The sequence below is a fragment of the Eucyclogobius newberryi genome, unplaced genomic scaffold (genome assembly GCF_026437365.1).
Source record: "Eucyclogobius newberryi isolate DKJ021-1_F unplaced genomic scaffold, fEucNew1.0.hap1 SCAF_15, whole genome shotgun sequence".
Classification (NCBI taxonomy): Eukaryota; Metazoa; Chordata; class Actinopteri; order Gobiiformes; family Gobiidae; genus Eucyclogobius; species Eucyclogobius newberryi.
In genome coordinates, this window is record NW_027315779.1 from 11,299,743 (window position 1) to 11,313,972 (window position 14,230).

The 14,230-nt window shown below is 39.6% G+C and overlaps 1 protein-coding gene across 1 annotated transcript in view; it reads left to right on the forward strand.

The window, feature by feature from the left end:
* The first annotated feature begins 7,135 nt into the window (after positions 1-7,135).
* The window catches only part of pitx1 (paired-like homeodomain 1), a 19,171-nt gene continuing 12,076 nt past the window's right edge, over positions 7,136-14,230 (forward strand). The window contains exon 1 of the mRNA XM_072446030.1: positions 7,136-7,192. Coding sequence (XP_072302131.1) covers positions 7,147-7,192 — 46 coding nt within the window. The 5' untranslated portion in view covers positions 7,136-7,146. The remainder of the gene's footprint in view (positions 7,193-14,230) is intronic.

A 14,230-nucleotide genomic window follows, 5' to 3' on the forward strand; every position in this document is an offset into this window, starting at 1 on the left:
CGGAGGGGCCGCGGATGGATCGGGGAAGGCAACAGAGATAGAGAAATATTGAGAATTGAGAATCAGAATATGATGTTTCTGCGCGTCTGTGGCTCACCGCGGACTGTAACCGACCATCAGACATCGCGGCGGTGCGAAAGTAAAAGTATTCGAGTACACAGGGGCGTGACCGTGTTCGAGTCCAACTGTCGTGAGCAAGTCGAAGACTCGGAGCTAATAAGACCCAAAGTGTAATTAGCTAAAGATGGAGACTCGGCCACGCCCACCACTTATCGCGTAACGTCTGTTGTTATTGTTATTGTCACGTATGTGTGTTATTGTCATATATGTGTGTTATTGTCATGTATGTTTGTTATTGTCATGTATATGTGTTATTGTCATATAATGTGTGTTATTGTCATGTATATATGTTATTGTCATGTATGTGTGTTATTGTCATATAATGTGTGTTATTGTCATGTATGTATGTTATTGTCATATATGTGTGTTATTGTCATGTATGTGTGTTATTGTCATATATGTGTGTTATTGTCATGTATGTGTGTTATTGTCATATATGTGTGTTATTGTCATGTATGTGTGTTATTGTCATGTATGTGTGATTGTCATGTGTGTGTGTTATTGTCATGTATGTGTATTATTGTCATATATGTGTGTTATTGTCATGTATGTGTATTATTGTCATATATGTGTGTTATTGTCATGTATGTGTATTATTGTCATGTATGTGTGTTATTGTCATATATGTGTGTTATTGTCATGTATGTGTGTTATTGTCATATACGTGTGTTATTGTCATGTATGTGTATTATTGTCATGTATGTGTGTTATTGTCATATATGTGTGTTATTGTCATGTATGTGTGTTATTGTCATATACGTGTGTTATTGTCATGTATGTGTATTATTGTCATATATGTTTGTTATTGTCATGTATATGTGTTATTGTCATATAATGTGTGTTATTGTCATGTATATATGTTATTGTCATGTATGTGTGTTATTGTCATATAATGTGTGTTATTGTCATGTATGTATGTTATTGTCATATAATGTGTGTTATTGTCATGTATGTATGTTATTGTCATATATGTGTGTTATTGTCATGTATGTGTGTTATTGTCATATATGTGTGTTATTGTCATGTATGTGTGTTATTGTCATGTATGTGTGATTGTCATGTGTGTGTGTTATTGTCATATATGTGTGTTATTGTCATGTATGTGTGTTATTGTCATATATGTGTGTTATTGTCATGTATGTGTGTTATTGTCATGTATGTGTATTATTGTCATATATGTGTGTTATTGTCATGTATGTGTATTATTGTCATGTATGTGTGTTATTGTCATATATGTGTGTTATTGTCATGTATGTGTATTATTGTCATATATGTGTGTTATTGTCATGTATGTGTATTATTGTCATATATGTGTGTTATTGTCATGTATGTGTATTATTGTCATGTATGTGTGTTATTGTCATATATGTGTGTTATTGTCATGTATGTGTGTTATTGTCATATACGTGTGTTATTGTCATGTATGTGTATTATTGTCATATATGTGTGTTATTGTCATGTATGTGTATTATTGTCATGTATGTGTGTTATTGTCATATATGTGTGTTATTGTCATGTATGTGTATTATTGTCATGTATGTGTGTTATTGTCATATATGTGTGTTATTGTCATGTATGTATGTTATTGTCATGTATATGTGTTATTGTCATATAATGTGTGTTATTGTCATGTATGTATGTTATTGTCATGTATGTGTGTTATTGTCATATAATGTGTGTTATTGTCATGTATGTATGTTATTGTCATGTATATGTGTTATTGTCATATAATGTGTGTTATTGTCATGTATGTATGTTATTGTCATATATGTGTGTTATTGTCATGTATGTGTGTTATTGTCATATATGTGTGTTATTGTCATGTATGTGTGTTATTGTCATGTATGTGTGTTATTGTCATGTGTGTGTGTTATTGTCATATATGTGTGTTATTGTCATGTATGTGTGTTATTGTCATATATGTGTGTTATTGTCATGTATGTGTGTTATTGTCATATATGTGTGTTATTGTCATGTATGTATGTTATTGTCATGTATGTGTGTTATTGTCATGTATGTGTGTTATTGTCATGTATGTATGTTATTGTCATGTATGTGTGTTATTGTCATGTATGTATGTTATTGTCATATATGTGTGTTATTGTCATGTATGTGTGTTATTGTCATATATGTGTGTTATTGTCATGTATGTGTGTTATTGTCATGTATGTGTGTTATTGTCATGTATGTATGTTATTGTCATGTATGTGTGTTATTGTCATATATGTGTGTTATTGTCATATAATGTGTGTTATTGTCATGTATGTGTGTTATTGTCATGTATGTGTGTTATTGTCATGTATGTATGTTATTGTCATGTATGTGTGTTATTGTCATGTATGTGTGTTATTGTCATATATGTGTGTTATTGTCATGTATGTGTGTTATTGTCATATATGTGTGTTATTGTCATGTATGTGTGTTATTGTCATATATGTGTGTTATTGTCATGTATGTGTATTATTGTCATGTATGTGTGTTATTGTCATATATGTGTGTTATTGTCATGTATGTTTGTTATTGTCATGTATATGTGTTATTGTCATATAATGTGTGTTATTGTCATGTATGTATGTTATTGTCATGTATGTGTGTTATTGTCATGTATGTGTGTTATTGTCATGTATGTATGTTATTGTCATGGATGTGGGTTATTGTCATATATGTGTGTTATTGTCATGTATGTATGTTATTGTCATGTGTGTGTGTTATTGTCATGTATGTGTGTTATTGTCATATATGTGTGTTATTGTCATGTATGTGTGTTATTGTCATGTATGTGTGTTATTGTCATATATGTGTGTTATTGTCATGTATGTGTGTTATTGTCATGTATGTCTGTTATTGTCATATATGTGTGTTATTGTCATGTATGTGTGTTATTGTCATGTATGTGTGTATATCTGTGTATATGCCTCTATATGGCGTTCGTCAAATAATAACAATTTTATTAAACTGAATAAAAAAGTACTGGGGTGTCTGCTGTAATGTGAGACTGGAGGTGGAAAGTCAAATAATTCCATGGAAACAAAGAGTTAAAGGACGTTCTCATGCAGATGGGTATAGTTTCTGTCTGTTGAATAGTACAGTATATGTATATAAGGACAGGTTTGTATACATGCAATGAAACCATCCAGAATATAGAGAAATATATATGATTTTGTTCATTTTACACACTGTGCCTTTTAGTCATTTTCGCAGTGGATACTTTTTACTTTGTGAGCAGGAATCTGTACTTTCTACTCTTACATTTTTGAGAAGGACTGAATAGCAGAAAGTACTTTAGTTTTCATGGTTTTAAGAGTTTTTAGCACATTCATGGTGACATTCTGACTAAACAAAATATACAAATAAAAGCAACAAAAAAAATTAAAACGTGAAAAAGTACTTCAATAGGTTTACTTAAGTGATACTTTTACTTGAGTATTTTTTGCTCTTGTACTTCTTAGCTTTTTACAGATACATTATCAACCAAATAAACCTGGTAAATTAAAAAACTCAATGATATAAAGTTGCTTTTTACCCCGGAATATTTTGTCATTGTTATTATTGTGTTCGGCAAATGTTAATAAAGCATGAACAAAGACTTAATTCATACTGTGCAGTGTGTATTAACGGTGAGTCAGACTTAGCAACTACTGTACTTAATAAAAGACTTGGGAATTAATTAATCCTAAATCATTCTTAATAAACTATTTGTTCATCATGAATTAAGACTTAATTCAGGCTTTATTAAGGCTTCAAAGTGTAGTTATTATAAAGTGTTACCTAAAGTTGACGATTATTCTTTGTTTGTTCCAATATAATTAAATAACACAGTTGCATTAAATAAAAATAAGTGATGAATAAATTATCTTGTAACAAAAATTAAGATATAAATAAATTATCTTACAAATGAAAGTTCGCATTGAGACGATATTGGAAATTATTTAACCTTTTCTTCTCTCAAATGTTTCTTAAATAAACAGTGGACCATTTCTACATTTAAATTAGTGACAAGGTGTGTTATCCAACTAACACACACCACAAAAAATGCATATTCATAAATAGTGATTTTAAACAGCTCATTTCTCTTAAACACAGGCCCAACGTCGTCTCAGTCTGAAACACAGTGTTTTATGTCCTTTTATCATGACTGTACTTGCAGTTGCGAGGAATAAAACACGTGTAAAAGGCTTTTGAAGTATTTTGTATATTATTGTGTTCTGGCCAAGCATGCAATTGGAAAAAGAGCAAACTATATCATCTTGTTTTTTCTGTTTTTGTTTCGTTTTTATTCTTACAGTAAATAAAATAAACATATTACATTCATTTTTATTGTTTTCAAATGCAGAGCTTATTTATGACTAATGAACTTTTATCTTTTTTTCTGTTGTTGTTTTTTTTTAGCTAATGAGATTGATAAAAAAAAAAAGATAAAACTTGAACATAAGATATTGTTCTGTTTTTCTTCTTTCTCTCGACCAAATGTTTCAGATTTTTCTTACTCTTTTGCCATTTTAACCGGTTCTAATTCGACTTGCACATGCATCATTTTAACTCTGCACTTCTGCTTCTTTGGGCTGATACTATCAATTATAAGATTCTGTGCGTCGTGCGCGAAGCTCTTTTTAACTGTGGATTAGACTAAGTTTTGCAGAACTTGTTGCAATACAAAAATGGTGTCTTAAACGTAGTTAATAAGTGGACTTTCAATGACATTAACCGCGTGTCGAGGCCTATAACGTGATAATAGTGACTTGGCGGGGCCTTTTCCGCCGCGTTCAGACCAAACGTGCGGTTCAGTCGTGAATTATACGTCATCCATCACGAAACTGCACGAGCACGCGGCGTTTTGGAAGTGGCACGGACAGAAAGCGCGTGCGTGAAAGCTCCTGAAGAAGCTGTCCCCCCCCCCCCCCCCCCCTGGAGTTTGTCTCATGTTTAGTCACAGCTTTCCAGAAACACCATATCTTAAATTAGAGCATTTCATTCGTTTTCTACTCTTAAAGTTAATATAGCGATAATTATTGATGATTGATCGATTGTGTTTGAGCCAAAAATATACACGAGAATTGCTTAATCTTAATAAAACCGAGCTATTTTTAATGCATTTTATTGTTAAGATTCGACCTGAATAAAACAAATCAAGGCCCATGTCGCATCGCGCCTTAATTATCGACACAGAAAGTATAATAATTAAACATTACGAGAGTGTCTTTGTCTTTTGTGATGGAAATGAAAAGATTAGATCAAAAGTCCCATTTATTTCAATAATAAAGACAATTACAAAGCAGGACATGTGTCGTATTTTGTCCGTGATCCCAAAACGAGACACATTATAATCCAGTTTATTCTTTATTGCGTTCGGAAAACACTGGTGGAATATTGTCGTTTCGTGGAACATTTTAAATCGATTTTTAGCCATGTCGTGCGCGTCATTAGATGTGAGTAGGATGTAAACCTCTGAACACGATATAAATAAGTAAAAAGAGAATAAATTTCAATGTTTAAAGTGTTGAGTTGCAGCCTGAGAGGTGCAGGCGCGCGCGTAAAGATGACGATGATAAATATCGGTTATTGATCAGGTTCAGGGCGGCCCGGCGGTGCGCGGAAAGAGGGTCGCGCGGGGGGTGATGGGGCTGATGGGGCTGGTGGGGCTGGTGGGGTGCGGTGACGTCACGACGCACGAGAAAAGCGCGCACGGCTCGACCTCCGGCTCCAGCTGTGACTGAGCCGCGCAGCCGCGAGCGACGCACGCGGGTCCGGACGCAGTCTTCGCACGCGGAGCCGGGAACGGGACTTGATTATTGTTTTGTTGTTGTTGTTTTGTTGTTGTTGTTTTTTCCTCTGCACCGACGCCGCGGACGAAGCTGAATGGACGCGGCGGCCTGAAGTCTGGACAAGAATTACGGGTCATTTTTTTTCGCCGCGGGGAGAAACACGGTGAGTGCAGCCGGGGACTAAAATGCCGCGTGAAGGTTTCTAGACTTGGGAGAGCAAACGCTTTAGAGTTTTTTGAAAATATGTGTTTTAGTCTCTGCGTCGTTAAAAACATGTTCATTTGCAGATTTGGCTTTGACCATAAAAGTGACGTTTGTTTTTATTGCCAACGGCTACAAAATATGCTCTTTTTTAAAGCTTCCGTTCTGAAATAGACTGCAGCGCGAGCTCTTGTTGGCCTTTAGAATTAGGTTTAAAGTTTAAAGCTGAATCAGAAAAAGAACGTGCACATTACCACGTGGAAACTGGTCTAAATTGAGCTGCAAAAATGACCGTGTCCGTTTCTTTTTCGTGTCTTTCTTTTTGTATAAACCGTTTGTTTAAGATCAGGATGCGTTCTTTCCATCGCCTCAAACGTGGAACCAAACCAGGACCAAACCAGGACTAAACCAGGACTAAACCAGAACCAAACCAGCACTAAACCAGCACTAAACCAGGACCAAACCAGGACTAAACCAGGACTAAATCCGGACAAAACCAGGACCAAGAATAAACCAGGACAAGCAAAGGACCAACAAATTAAGTGGACTCAAACTAATCAAATGAGCCTAAATTGGGAGTCTCTTTTTTATGGCGCATTTACACGTTTATATCACGAACTGAGCAAATAACGGCAAAAGTCTAATTGTGGATGAGATTATCTTTTCATTTCAGCTGAAAATAAAACACACTTTATATCAACTGAGTCTAAGTTAAAACATACTCCATAAAGCTCACGATTCCTACTGTAAAAACGCGTCAGTCACAGCTCAAGTGCAATGAGCCGATACTAAACATCAGTAACATATTGTCACAGCTAAATATAAAACAATGTGTGTGTTTTATAATTATAACAGTTATAACCACACACTGCACATATACTATTGTGGCCGTTTCAGTTCTTTTCAAAGGTGAAAGTGTTTGTTTCCCACTGCGCGTTTTTGTCGATTTGCGTCGGCAGTTGCGAGATTTGTGATATTTGCGCAGTTCAAGAAGAATCAAACATATTTAATTCTGCGTTTTTAATATTTGTATTCGTGTTTTCGTGTGTTGCAGGCGTCTGGGATGGAGCTGAGTCTGTCCAAGAGCGCGCTGTCCTGCGTGGATTCAGGTGAGAGACGCACGCGCTTTTTAAAACCATGTTCTTCCTCTTTTGCCCATGTTTTTCCTTTCTTTCTTTATTCTTTCCGGGCACACTTTTACGGGGCCAGCCTTCGTGTGAGAAGTGTGAGATATGAGGTCATTAGCGGAGCGGTGGATCGCGCGGGATAACGAGACGCGCACGGCCCGTGCGCGCGCCGCCGGGCCCCGTTCATTAAGAGAGATTTATGATTGGAGAGAACGACCGCGCGCCCATGGTAAACTGTAGGATGTGTTCGCCCGGGTCTGGAGCCCATTTTGGGGGGGAAAGAACGCGCCGTGCGTAAAAGTGGCAATGACCGGGGATTCTTTGGTTTGTGTGGAACTGTTCACGCTGCGCACGCGCTCGTTAGGCCCAGTTATGGTGGAAGGGGGAGTCAGGGGGGTCAAAGGGTCAATCAAACTTTGGTTCGAGTGTCCAAAGCCCAAACGTACATACATATTATGTATTTATTAATTATATGTAGTATATGTGATATTTATTATGTTGTATGTTCTGAAATCTCCAAGTGTTCTACTTCTTCAGTGATTCTTCATGTCAATGATCCTTGTTAGTCCTGGTTTAGTCCTGGTTTAGTCCTGGTTTAGTCCTGGTTTAGTCCTGGTTTAGTCTTGGTTTAGTCCTGGTTTAGTCCTGGTTTAGTCTTGGTTTAGTCCTGGTTTAGTCCTGGTTTAGTCCTGGTTTAGTCTTGGTTTAGTCTTGGTTTAGTCCTGGTTTAGTCCTGGTTTAGTCTTGGTTTAGTCCTGGTTTAGTCCTGGTTTAGTCCCTGGTTTAGTCCTGGTTTAGGCCTGGTTCAAGCCACTTGTACTGGGTTAATACGCTCTGGTTCATCCCTTGTTGTTTGAGTCCTGGTTTAGTCTAAATTTAGTCTTGGTTTGGTCCTTTTAATCCTGGTTTAGTCTTAGTTTAGACCTGGTTTAGTCCTGGTTTAGTCGCTGCTGTGAGTTGGGTCACATTTCATCAAAGGCACTAAAGTTAAACACGTAGTTTAAGATGTTCTAAACATGACTTTTAAACTGTGGCCTCATGATAATGCGTCCTGTGAAGGTCACTGCTTCATTTGCACGGCTCATCTCTTAAGTGCTCGGCTCCTTTGTCCCGCGGCTGGTTTTATTTACAGCTGGAGCCAGGTCAGAATGGCCCATCGCCACGGCAACACCTCCTGTGTGTCCCTCTCGAGTTTCCGTAGTCTCCGGTGTCACCCATGTCCCTTTTCTCCTTCCTCATCTTCCTCTTCCTTCTCATCTTCCTCTTCCTCCTCATCTTCCTCTTCCTCCTCATCTTCTTCCTCATCTTCCTCCTCATCTTCCTCTTCCTCATCATCATCCTCTTCCTCCTCATCTTCCTCTTCCTCCTCATCTTCTTCCTCATCTTCCTCCTCATCTTCCTCTTCCTCATCATCATCCTCTTCCTCCTCATCTTCCTCTTCCTCCTCATCTTCTTCCTCATCTTCCTCCTCATCTTCCTCTTCCTTCTCCCCGAGTCCACAATACTTCTGATTAATAATGCTGAAGACATTTAAGTCCTGGTTTAGTCCTGGTTTAGTCCTGCTTCTGGTCCTCGGTCTAGTCTTGGTTTAATCTTGTTTAAGTCCTGGTCTAGTCCTGGTTCTGGTCCTCGGTCTATTCCTGGTTCTTGTCCTTGGTCTAGTCCTGGTCTAGTCCTGGTTCTAGTCTTAGTCCTCGGTCTAGTCCTGGTCCTGGTCCTGGTTCTGGTTCTGGTTCTACTCCTTGTCCTTGTCCTCGGTCTAGTCCTGGTCCTGGTTCTAGTCCTGGTCCTGGTCCTGGTCGCTGTCCTGGTCCTGGTTCTAGTCCTGGTCCTCGGTCTAGTCCTGGTCTTGGTTCTAGTCATGGTCCTGGTCCTGGTTCTTGTCCTGGTTCTGATCCTGGTTCTAGTCCTGGTTCTTGTCCTAATCCTGATCCTGGTCCTGGTTCTAATTCTGGTCCTGGTTCTAGTCCTGGTCCTGGTTCTAGTCCTGGTCCAAGTCCTGGTCCTGGTTCTAGTCCTGGTTCTAGTCCTGGTTCTAGTCCTGGTCCTGGTTCTAGTCCTGGTCCTGGTCCTGGTTCTGATCCTGGTTCTAGTACTGGTTCTTGTCCTGATCCTGGTCCTGGTCCTGGTTCTAGTTCTAGTTCTGGTTCTAGTCCTGGTCTTGGTTCTAGTCCTGGTCCTGGTTATAGTTATGGTTCTGGTCCTGGTCCTGGTCCAGGTCCAGGTCCAGGCCCTGGTCCTGGTCCTGGTCCTGGTCCAGGTCCAGGTCCAGGCCCTGGTCCAGGTCCAGGCCCTGGTCCTGGTCCTGGTCGTTGCTGGGGAGATGGATCTCTTGTTTGCTTTGCTCCTGGAGCTTTTAGACTCATCGCTCACAAACTCCTTCTGCAGCTCGTGTTTGGATTAGAGACATTAAGGAACATTTACTCAGAGCCACTTCAGAACTGCATGTCCCACAATGCACCTGGACAAGTTCCCTCAGCAAAGAAAAAACACCATTACAAGAGCTTCAGGTTGTTCCCGTGACATTTACAGCTCCTTTTTACTTATAATTCCTCCGACAATATCGACAAAAATAAAACATCTCAACATCAGAGTTAAAACCGCAGAGAGCAAATTATTTAAATAAATATACAAAAATATGAATAATACATCAATATAAAAATATGAACACATATTTTTTTAAAATAAATACAAAAATAGAAATAAATTCAAAAATAGAAATAAAAAAGACATCAACTGCACATTTAAAATTAAATTTTAATTTTAAATGTGCAGTTGTAAAAGTCCCATTTGATCCAAAGTTGATCAAATTTGTTCAATTCAAAATTATTCCGAATGTAACTTTTTCCCCCCTTTGACTAATGTCTGTCCCTGTCAGTCCAGTCCTTGATCATCGGTGAGGTTTGTGTCATCCATTTCTTTGAGATGGCTTTTTTTTCCTGCCGCCAAAAGTTCTGGAGTTCTGAGGCCCAAGTTCATAGTTCTAAAAGTCGAGTTTAATGGCAATGTCAAAAAGTTCAGTCCAATAATTTGAGCTTGAGTTCAATTTTTAATAGTTTTAATCGCAGATGCACCGAAAACAACACGTGTGATATTAGCATGTATTTTCTTGATATCCTCCAGCTCCTCTCCTCGGAAAGAACGTTTTACCAAGTGTTAACAGACCTTGACCTTTCGAAAGTCTCTCCGCTTTCTCCTCCTTTTTGAGTCAAAGTATCTCCTGTTTCATGAAAATAAGAAGTTGAAGAATGAACCAGGGAGAACGGACTAAACCTACACTTCTGGAGTCTGAGCGCTGCATCTGAAGCTGAATAACGTGGCAGTACCGTTCCCGTCGTCATGCTGTAGTGTGTTTAAAATAACACGCTGAACTGCGTCCGTCCCACTGCGCCACCGCGACCTCTTTTGCACACGTCTCCACACAGCGGCGCGCAGGGGCCACGTGGGAGGCGGCCGGCTCAGGGTTTGTTTGGAAAATGGAAGTTTGGGGCGAGTGTTTGTGGTTGAGATATTTAGAAGAAAAGGCCCAAAACGGGAAAAGTCGCGGGGAAAGCGTGGAATTCCAAGAGTTTTGTTTTAGCCCGAACACAAGTGAAAGATCAGCAGATGTCGCGGGGGAAAAACAATTATCGTTGTTTAAGAAAAGAAAAAAAGTGGATTCTTTTGCATTCAATACCTCGTTCTGAGCGTTTTGAACTCTCTGAGCCGCGCGCGTGGGAAAGATTAGAGTTTTCTGTTCATAACGTCAGCTTTGTTCATGTTTTGTTCAGGTTAAAGGTGAAAAAAAATATTTTTCCAAAGAGTTACAATGAACAAATACTGGGTTACATTATTGATTTTGAGATAAATGTCCAATTCACGTGCTGTGGTTTAAGTTTTGATTGATTTGATTATGACTTTATTTTTTATTTAATTTTTTGTTAAGTGTCCACTCCTCAAAATAACACACGAAATAAATATAATGAAATATAATTGTTTTTTACAGACGGTCTAAAATGAAAACAATTGAATGCATTTAAAGCTGTAAAAGATTTTAAATATTCTACATTAGATTTTCTATAAAATTCCACTAAAACAACTTGAAATCGTCGCAGCTAAATGATCATCCTTGAGTCTGGACCCCTGTCACTCAGGCAGGGCCCCAGCGCCGTGACACGAGGGGCCCCCAGACACAACATCGAGGCGGATTAGCCCTGAAATGTGTCAAACGGAAGTGACAACGAGCACGAGCCGCGTCGCACACACAACACGTCAAACACATCCTTTTATTTTAGTCATTTCATTAAAACAACAGCGCAGTTTCAAGCAAATATGTGGCCAAACGTGACAAATGCCAAAATATTCCTTTGGACCGGATCACGGCGGATAAACAAAGGTTAAATAAATACATAAATCAACAACAAAAATGTTTTATTTGTATCATTTTAGCAAAAAAAAAAAACAAGCGTGACACGCCTTTGATTTTGTTTCTGTAAATTACACTAGTTCCACTCATTTAAATTCCTTATTTATTTGGATACATTTGGGAGACAATAAATTACCTAAAATACAACAAATACAATAAATAATACTGCATTTGAAGTCGTGCGTAAAGGTGAATTTACGCATCGGAGAAATTGCGCGTAAAAAAGTGCAATCCACCGATGCAATTCATTATTGTGACATAAATTGATAGTCTCCAAACATGTCGTGCTATGATCTAAACTTGAATTGTTCGCCTGCTCTTTTTGTAAGAATAGAATGTGATGCTCCTTTGTTCCGGGACGCGCGGAAACACCGGTGGTTTTCCTTTATTCGGATGAACTGCGGTTTGTCCACGGACTGATGGATGACCTGAGAGGCGCGCGCGTGTCGTGATTCAGAGCAAACAGTAGCAGCAGCAGCATAAACAACAACAACAACAACAGCAGCAGCATAAACAACAACAACAACAACAGCAGCAGCATAAACAACAATAACAACGAGAACGGCCGCGGAAATCAGCGTTTATTTAAGTGAAACCAACTAACGGGAGCACGTGGAGCTCTTGAATTACGGCTGAAACGATTAATCGACTGTTAAAAAAAATAATCGTAGTCGTGTATTTTTAATCATCCTAATTGCTATCGGAAAAAACACAGAAAATAACTTTTAAAACGGAGATTGCGGTTTTATTGAATCAAAATGTGACAAAATGAGAAACGAGCTCTGATTTTCCTCACTTCTTTAGCAAGTATTCTCTGCCTAAAAGTCTTCAGTTATTGTCTTTCAACCTTTATTTGGTTGATAATGTGATTTAAAAGGTCTAAGTAAGTGTTTGACTAGTCGACAACTAAAATGGTTTAGTTTAGTTTATTCGACATTTGTAGTTTGAACATATGTGATAAAACAAACAATGGCCAGCTCTGCCTTGAATATTCCTGTTTCTCTTTTGTACGTTTTTGGTATTTTTTTGAACATATAAAGCCCAAGTTAACCGATCTCCAGCTGTTCAAACACATTCATTTGTCTAGAACATTTCGTGTGACGGGACACTTTTTTTTAAACAACCCTCTTTTTGCACTTAAACCGAAATAAACCCACACGTGTCTGAGCTGGAGCGCGCGCGTCAAGCCGCGTCAAGCCGCGTCCGCGCAAACACGTGACAGTCCAAACAGCTCGATTTGGACCAACAAAGCGACGCGTCATTATCTCACGGTGAAGACGTCAAACACAGAGCGCGTCCTTCTGCCCGTGGGTCCGTCCCGCTTCCAAAAGACCCATTTATCTCAATGGGACAAGAGGCTCGGGACAGAGAAGGCGCGCGCGGCACATGTTTTGAGTCGAATTCGTTCAAAATGAAGCTTGAGAAGACGCGACTGCTGTTATGGCGGGAAACGCGTGGAATATTAAACAAATGCGCGCGCGCGCGCGAGAGAGAGAGGGAGAGAGAGAGAGATAGAGAGAGAGAGAGAGAGAGAGAGAGAGAGAGAGAGAGAGAGAGAGAGAGAGAGCACTTGGTCCGCGCTCTCAGGCTCCAAGGCCAAAGACGTTATCCGCATAAACCTCTCCAAAATCCCTAAATAAATTGCCTTTTCGGAGCCTGCGCAGACCTCCACTTTCCACACACACACACACACACACACACACTCACACACACACACACACACACACACACACTCACACACACACTCACACACACACACACACACACACTCACACACACTCACACACACACACACACACACACTCACACACACTCACACTCACACACACACACACACACACACACACACTCACACACACACTCACACACACACACACACACACACTCACACACACTCACACACACACACACACACACACTCACACACACTCACACTCACACACACTCACACACACACACACACACACACACTCACACTCACACACACTCACACACACACACACTCACACACACTCTCACACACACACACTCACACACACTCACACACACACACACACACTCACACACACACACACACACTCACACACACACACACACACACTCACACACACTCACACACACACACACACACACACTCACACACACTCACACACACACACACACACACTCACACACACTCACACACACACACACACTCACACACACTCTCACACACACACACTCACACACACTCACACACACACACACACACACTCACACTCACACACACACACACACACTCACACACACACACACACACTCACACACACACACACACACACACACACACACACACACACACACACAGGTTGGACAGTAGCTGGCTGTAATTACGCACAAACAACAGCTGAGATTTGCTGCTGCGTCTTGTGTTAGAACAGTTCACTCACGTGTCGGGATCAGAGGGACTGTTTTGGGGTCAGAGGGACTATTTTGGGGTCTTCGGTGTTTGAAAGAGTCTATTGTGTGGAGCTCGCGCCCGGTCTCACATCTGCACGAGTCAAGAACACGGGTCACGTGAACGGAATCTGCAAACGGTTTATTATGGCCTCGTTGTTTTATTAAAAATAAAATAA